We start from the raw sequence: 7,951 nt of genomic DNA, 5'->3' as shown, positions 1-7,951 counted from the left end.
TCCCAAGGAGCTAGTGCACACACCGATCCAAAAGCATATGCAACAAAGTGTATTATACAATTATGACATATTAATGTCAAGAGAATAAGGCATCATCTTGTCACTGTTATCTGGCATATTGTTTTTAATCGTGACATAAAAGCTACAATTAATTTGATCATAGTTGTCAATATAGCAGAAAATGGTCTATAGTGGTGCAACAGTATATAGAGAGCCTGGGGAAATGAATATTAATAATAGCATTTAAATTCTGTGTGGTTTTATCAGTTTTAGCATCATTATGAAATGCTGATTTAAAGATCAGTACCATAGTGAATATCATAATAATACCTTGATATGAATGGCATATACAGAAACAACCTCTTTATTTTCATTAATGTGATGACTAATCTTTTATTCTGAGTGTGATTACTTGTATATAGCAGAGGGGGGCACCCAAGGTTACAATATTTAATGCCCAGCAGGTCCTGGTGATACAAAGAGCGTCCACATGGGGGCGTCGCAGAGGTCAATCTCACTGTCCACTATTGCAGCAAAAACCACATACAGTAGTGCACATAATGTGTCTTTAAAACCATAAACTAGGTGTCAGATTTTACATTTGTTGTCTGTAAGAGCAGAATAAAATATTGCTTATATATAGACTAAATATTGAAGAGTCATGCTGTACAGAATGAAATGAAAATATCTTTATTCACTACTGCATTTATGAACATTTTAAAAAAAACATTGCAACTACAAAAATATTATAAGACTGGATGGTTCTAACACTGAATACAAGAATAGTAGGTTTTTGCAAACTGCTGCACATTATACTGTTGATATTGTAGGTTGAGTAAATGTTAAGTGTCCTACATTTGAATGCAGTGCGTTTATGTGGATTTTCAAAAGAGGACAAAAACACTCAGTTACTGAGTGGGGCTAAGTGTTATTTAATTCAATAATTAATATGCGCTTTTGCTGTGAGGAAATTACCATTACCCATGACACCAACATTAAATAGAATATTATTAAATATTGTTAAATTCATCATAATTCTAAATATATTCTAGCATTTTGGGCTTGTACTTTAACAGCTGGAACAAAATATTTACTGTAACATTGAAGAATAAGGCTGCAGCAACATTTTCATATTCACAATGTAAGAGTACATACTAAAATATTCAGTGTGACATGACTATGTGTGGGTTAAATATAAATAAATGATTCTTCATTTAGGCACACTTTTTACTCTTCACTTGTTAGCTAGCAGTAAATAAATACTGAATCTTTAAAACTACCATGATGGTAATAAAATCAGTATTTGGACATTCTTTGTTATTAATTTGAAGTGATGAAATTAAATGATGTGAAAATATGAACGGCACAATCGAATTTTCCTGATTTTAGCACCTTTATGTATTTACAATGGGATATAACAAGTTTGACTATAGGAAACAACACTTTTTACCAATTTTAACATGTCCTTGATATGCAGAATAAAAATACAATAAATGGCATTATGGGAATTTAGAGAGCAGGCCTTAAGGACTGTGCTGTTTTAAAGTAAAATGATATTTGAATGTCCCTCCAAATCTCTCTTTCCCACAGTCACCCTCACACGGAAGACACCTGTTGAAGTGCTCCAGAAATTGCTATATTAATCTTTTCTTAAGGTTTTTTTTTTTTTTTAGCAGAATCTTTGATAAGTAAATGAGATATTTTTATTCACAAATCAACTTAAACGTCTAACTTAGTTTTACCATTTATTTATTTATTTGTTTGTTTATTTGTTTGTTTGTTTATTTAAAGTGTTTATTGTAGTACAGTTGTGTTCAACGTTCTACATTTCAGTAGCTAAGGATTTGATTCAAGCGTCCATTTACACAAATGGGTATTTTATTTTATTGTATTGATAAAAATCTGTTAATATAACCTACCAAAAAGAAAAGAAAGAAATGTATAAGTAACAAAATAATTTATTATTTTCAGAAAATAAATACAGAAATATTTTAGGGAAAAGGCTATAGGAAAAGTGCAGAGTTAGCTCTTCCATGTAATGATGGATGAGATAAGAATTAAATGATAGGGATCTACTTTTTTTTTTACAATCTATCTACATTTAAATACATATATAAATAGTTTGTATGATTGAAGCTATTTCATGTGATAAAAAGTTATTTAAAAAAACATTTAATGGAGAATAATGCATACCATAGAGGGATAAGTTATTGTAGCGCCTTTAAAATCATAATACTGATGTTAACACATTTTTTCTTATTCAAATCATTCAAGAACTTCCGCTAACGCAAAAAAAAATAAAAAATGTATATATATATATATATATATATATATATATATATATATATATATATATATATATATATATATATATATATATATATATATATATATATATATATATATATATTCATGAATATATATATATTCATGAAGTGGGTTACAAACCTTTGTCTTGTGTTAATAAAGGTAACAGCCCAAAGTAACAGGAGCAGATAGGAGGAGTTTGCGTTGCATCATCATTAACCGCGTGACGTTGTCAATAACTCACAACGAGGAAAGTTAAATATTGAGAAGTGTCTGAAACTTGGTAACTATGAGATCAATCACTGCTTCATTCCGACAGTAGCTACATATCCACTGGCAAGCCAGGTGAGAGGCGCCTTCCAGCAAACAGCCAGATTCAATAGCAGTAGCACAGCTGAATGGCTTACAATTTCAAAACTCTTGCCTGCAGTTTCCACTAAGGCTTTTCTTTGCTTGCGTGATTGGAAAATATCTCGTTTGCATATGATGCGCAGCGTGGGTTCATGATAACGGCTTATAAATGTCCACTAAAGCGGATAGAGACTCACAGGTAGATGTAACCCACCTAGATCCCCTCAACGCGGAATGGGCTGAAGACATTGACGGGGAGAGCGTTGACGGGCGGGAGGGGATGAGGACGAATGAAGTTCCAGCGCCGCGCAGGCTCAGCCGCAGCCCGAAGTGCGCTCGCTGCAGGAATCACGGCGTCGTGTCGCGCCTCAAGGGTCACAAGCGCCTGTGTCGCTGGCGTGACTGTCAATGCGCGAACTGTCTGCTGGTCGTGGAGAGACAGAGAGTGATGGCAGCACAAGTCGCCCTCCGGAGACAGCAGGCCACAGAGGTTGGTTCAGTAAGCAGGGCAATTTAAAGCTCTCCGAGTGCTCCAGTGGAACTGAAATGTTGTTATTTGCAAACAAAGTGACAGTGTTTTTGTTGAATCTTTTGTGCAGCTGTGTGTAGCTTACATTCCTTGCAGATTTGAACTGTATGTAGTCTAGCAAATTAAGGTAACACTTTATTTGAGGGATCAATTCTCGCTATTAAGTTGCTTATTACCATGCTTATTACTAGTAGATTGGCTGTTTATTAGTACTTATAAAGCACATTAATGCCTTATTCTGCATAACCATATTCTACATCCCTTAATTATACCAGAATCCTAACTTAAATGCTGCAAAAAAATCCTTCCAACCTATTATTAAGCAGTAAATTAGGTGTTCCCCATAATAAATAAATAATATATTATAATGAAATCAATAGAAACATAATATTATTAAGGCAGAATCATGTCTCTGCAAAAGAAAAGAAAAAATATATCTGATACATAAAACTTACTTGCAGTATAGTACTGGTATCAGATGGTTGCAACATGATAGTTATATATAAAATGATACAGAATGCCAATATATTCATGTACAGTATGATATTTACACTTCATAATATAAGCACTCAAAAACACTTCAAAGATGGTACTAAAAGTTACATTGTATGGCAATTCTGATCTTGTTGAACATATTTCTACAAATGCAAAAATGCATTACAGGGATTTTCAAAACATACTTTTGTTAAAGATTAATAATTAACTTTTTTCTGACAGTGATAAACATCTTTTCATCAATTTATCAACAAAAAAAATGAGAGCAAGCAAAATAACTGAATTGCATTGGGGTAGTTATTGATATGGAATTATTTAAAAGTTGTGTAAGTCATCCAATAGATATTGCTAAGAAAAACAAACCTCTTTTTGAAAAAACAAGCCATCCACTGGAGCCTTTTAGCGTTAGTATATTTTTATCAATCCTGTGAATTAATGCTGAGTTTTGCATTCTCTTTAACAGGGCAAAAAAGGTAAAAAAATGACCTCTGCTCTCAGACGCACAGCTTACCAGCGCTACACGAGGGCACCTAGTCTCCTGGCAAAGAGTATTCTAGAGGGTAAGCCTTAATTAACACACATCTCATTAACACAACTGCACCCTGAAAGGCGACATCGGGAGAAACTGGATTAGTTCACCCGTTATGCTACAGAACCCTCTGTTGGGAATAAATCTGTTTATGTTTATGTAAGGTAATTAAAAATATGCAAATGGGGAGAGGAATTACAACAAAAAAATGGCTCATATAACTGCTTTGGAGTTTGGTTTTCCCTGATGTGTTTCTCTCTGTCAACATTGAGGTCAAACTGATTTTATTGTTATCATAAATTTAAATACACTTAATTTGTGTTTGATCAGTTAGAATGTTTAAAGAAGTTAAACTTATATGAGTTCCATAGTCGATGAAATGTATTTTTAATTTCTGTGAAATGAGGTGAAAATTATTTGTACATTAATTCCATATACCGGTAATTACACAATGCATTCTATTCATCAAAAATGTATCTGTTTCCCCAAAATTATTAAGCAGTACAACTGTTTTCAAGATTGATGATACTAATAATAATAATAATAAGAAGAAGAAGAAAATATGTTTGTGCACCAAATCAACATAATTATGATTTCTGAAGGATCATGTGACACTAAAGACTGGAGTAATGTCTGTTGAAAATTCAGCTTTTCCATCACAGGAATACATTGTATTTAAAATATATTACAAATCTATTAAAACGTAAACAGTTATTTAAAATCTTTATTTTAATAATATTTCACATATACTGCTGTTTAGCTGTATTTTTATCAAATAAATGTATATTTTCCCTTGCTGAGCATAAGAGACTTCTTTAAAAAATAAAAAATAAAAAAATAACATTGAAAAATCTTACTGACCCCAAACGGGTTGAAAAATACTGGGTTGTTTTGGAGGGTTAGTTTGCCCAAAAATTGAAATTAGCCCATGATTTACTCACCCGCAAGCCAAGTGTATATGACGTTCATCTTTCAGACAAATAAAATATGAGTGATATTAAACAAGTCATGGCTAATCCAAGTATTATAATGGCAGTGAATTTTTGTCTCGTTTTTGAAGTCCATAAAAGTGCATCCATCCATCATATAACTGCTCCACATGGATCCGGGGGTGGGGGGTGGTCGGTAATAAAGGCCTTCTGAAGCGAAGTGGCGCATTGTGTACTATCCATATTTAAAACTTTACAGACTAAAATAACTTCCGGTTGATTGCCGTACGTATCGATTTACGGCAAAAGAGAAACCCTTGAACCTTTGACACTTGCGTATTGAAGAACGCAGAAGCGCAGAGGATAGAGCAAAACAAAACACTGATCATTATTTAGAGTATAAAAGAAGAATTTTTAAAGAGAAATGGCTGAAGATTTCGAAATGAGAGAAGATGGGCTTGAGTTTCTTGCCCAGCCCTATTGGCGAGAGCCATCAAAGCTTGCAATGCTTATACATCGCGTCAAGGTAAATCGAATTGCATACGTAGTTTGTTATTTTAGTCTATAAAGTTTTAAATATGGATATTTTTTCTTACATAAACGCACCACTTTGCTTCAGAAGGCCTTTATTAAGCATTGTGGAGCAGTTATATGATGGATAGGTGCACTTTTATGGATTTTAAAAATGACCCAAAAGGTCACTGCCATTATAAGGCATGGATTAACCAGGACTTTTAAAATATAACTCCTAATTTTATTTGTCTGAAAGAAGAATGTCCTATACACCTAGTATGACTTGAGGATGAATAAATAATTTTCATTTTTGGGTGAACTAACCCTTTAAACCAAATTTGGATCAAAATGGACGAATCCAACTGTTTGGTTACATTCTTTATTATACTTTTAACCCAGTGGTTGGGGTTGTCCATATTCCCTCAATATTTAGGGTGTATTGAACAGTAGTGTATAATCTAGGTTAGATACTTGGTCTCTAATTGGATACTTGAATTCAAAATACCTCAATTTATAAGTTTTTTTGGACAGTCTATTCTGCTAGAGGCTTCTAAAATATATACATTTAAATGTGACAAACTTATTTTTTTTTTTTGATCTATGTCATACTGTAGGCTACAAGCCCCCTGTGCTGGAGGACTGGCCGAAGAGACTCCATCAACCCCCGGTTAGTGTTCGGATGAGGAAGAGGAGAGCGTTTGCTGATAAAGAGCTGGAGACTGTGATGCTGGAAAGAGAGCTGAGGCAAAGAGAGATGGAAGAGTTGCCTGCTCTCCTCCTCCAGGCTGTGGTGCCCTCCGCAACCTCTCCGTATTTTTTCCCGCTGTCAGACCCAATCATGCCCACGTACATGCCTGTGTCTAAAAGTGGCCCACCTTTGACTGACTGTGATCTCCCTCACCGTCACCACATGCTTAAATCCAAGACTCTAGACTGCAGTACAGATATGCTGACAGACAGCATCTCTCTAAGAGTGTGTGAGAACTGGGACATTTTCAATACGATTCTGCCTTACAGCACAAACCCAGGCGTCAACATGGTTAAAAACACACCGGACAGCGGGTTTTCTGATATGTCTGTCAAACCAAAAAGTGTAGTTGTTGACATCATGTCAAAGCAAGACATTCCTCCCTCAGTGAATATGGCAGACGTGCTGGTACAAGCTAAACCACCGCACAAATGCTGCAGGTCATTGGGACACATGGACTGTGTGGAGGGTGCAAATAAAGACCCCCTCAAAAAAACACGACCATTACCCTTCTCTGTAGAGGCATTGCTTATGAGATGAGAAGAATACATTTTTTTCCCAAAGATATCACTTTACAGTTAGGTTCAGTTTGTTAACATTAGTCATCATGAACTAACAATAGCATTTTTACTGCATTTATTAATCTTGCTTACTATAATTATTAGTTCAATTTCAAGTTATAAATTAAATTAACTACCTAGTAATGCCTACTGTATTATGAACGGGCATTATGAATTTAACAAATAAAAGCTGCACTATGTAATTTTTCCGTCCGCCAGAGGTCACCTATTCAAAACAAAGGTGTAGTTTGATGACGCCAAGTTTGAGCTCAGAATCTTGGGACATTTGGTCTTCACCTTACAGCCAGTGGAAAATAGGACTCGAGCAGAAATCATGTTCATGGATGCGGTTATTAACGTTATGAAGCAGAACAGGGCCAAGTGTTGTGGAGCTGTGCGTGGCTGCTGGAGTGATTGTTACACAAACACACGCCTCGCGAGCAATGGGGCTTTTATTATGATTGGACACAGTCGCCAGCACCATTTCCGCTTTTCCTGTCATGAGTATGAGGTAACGCAGCTCTGTTTATCATATTAGATACATTCAAGTGTGTTTAAAATGATGATGACATTACTCTGTGCGCTCGCTCGGCGGCTGCTGTGACACTTGTTCACATTGCTAAAAGTTAAATGCTTCTGCAAAATAAAACAAAAGCGTAAAAAAAAATATAACACTGGCCTAGTGGAAACCAAGGGTAGCGTAGATATAACGCAATTGACAGGCGACTCTCTCAGACGTCTCGGCTTCTTGGTTAAAATAGCAATTTTCTCACAATTTAAAAATATTTGGAAACATTTGGGATATTTTAAGAACTCAACTGAATAAAATATGTAACACTGGTTTGTGGATATTTTACTTGAAAAAGTACTACATAGTGCACCTTTAACAATAGTATATTTATAAAGTAACGTTAAAGGGTTAGTTCACTCAAAAATAAAAATTCTGTTATTAATTACTTACCCTAATGTCGTTCGACTCCTGTAAGACCT

The 7,951-nt window shown here is 34.9% G+C and overlaps 1 protein-coding gene across 1 annotated transcript; it reads left to right on the top strand.

Annotated features, from left to right (window-relative positions):
* The first annotated feature begins 2,569 nt into the window (after positions 1–2,569).
* Positions 2,570–7,317, top strand: dmrt2b (doublesex and mab-3 related transcription factor 2b). The gene is made up of 3 exons (XM_067458435.1): positions 2,570–3,148; positions 4,146–4,242; positions 6,268–7,317. The coding sequence occupies exons 1-3, from the start codon at positions 2,828–2,830 to the stop codon at positions 6,939–6,941; spliced, it is 1,092 nt and encodes a 363-aa protein (XP_067314536.1). The 5' UTR covers positions 2,570–2,827; the 3' UTR covers positions 6,942–7,317.
* The last annotated feature ends 634 nt before the right edge of the window (positions 7,318–7,951 follow it).

The sequence above is a fragment of the Pseudorasbora parva genome, chromosome 12 (genome assembly GCF_024679245.1).
Source record: "Pseudorasbora parva isolate DD20220531a chromosome 12, ASM2467924v1, whole genome shotgun sequence".
Classification (NCBI taxonomy): Eukaryota; Metazoa; Chordata; class Actinopteri; order Cypriniformes; family Gobionidae; genus Pseudorasbora; species Pseudorasbora parva.
Note: the sequence above shows the minus strand (reverse complement) of the source record. Positions and strands in the feature narration are given on the sequence as shown.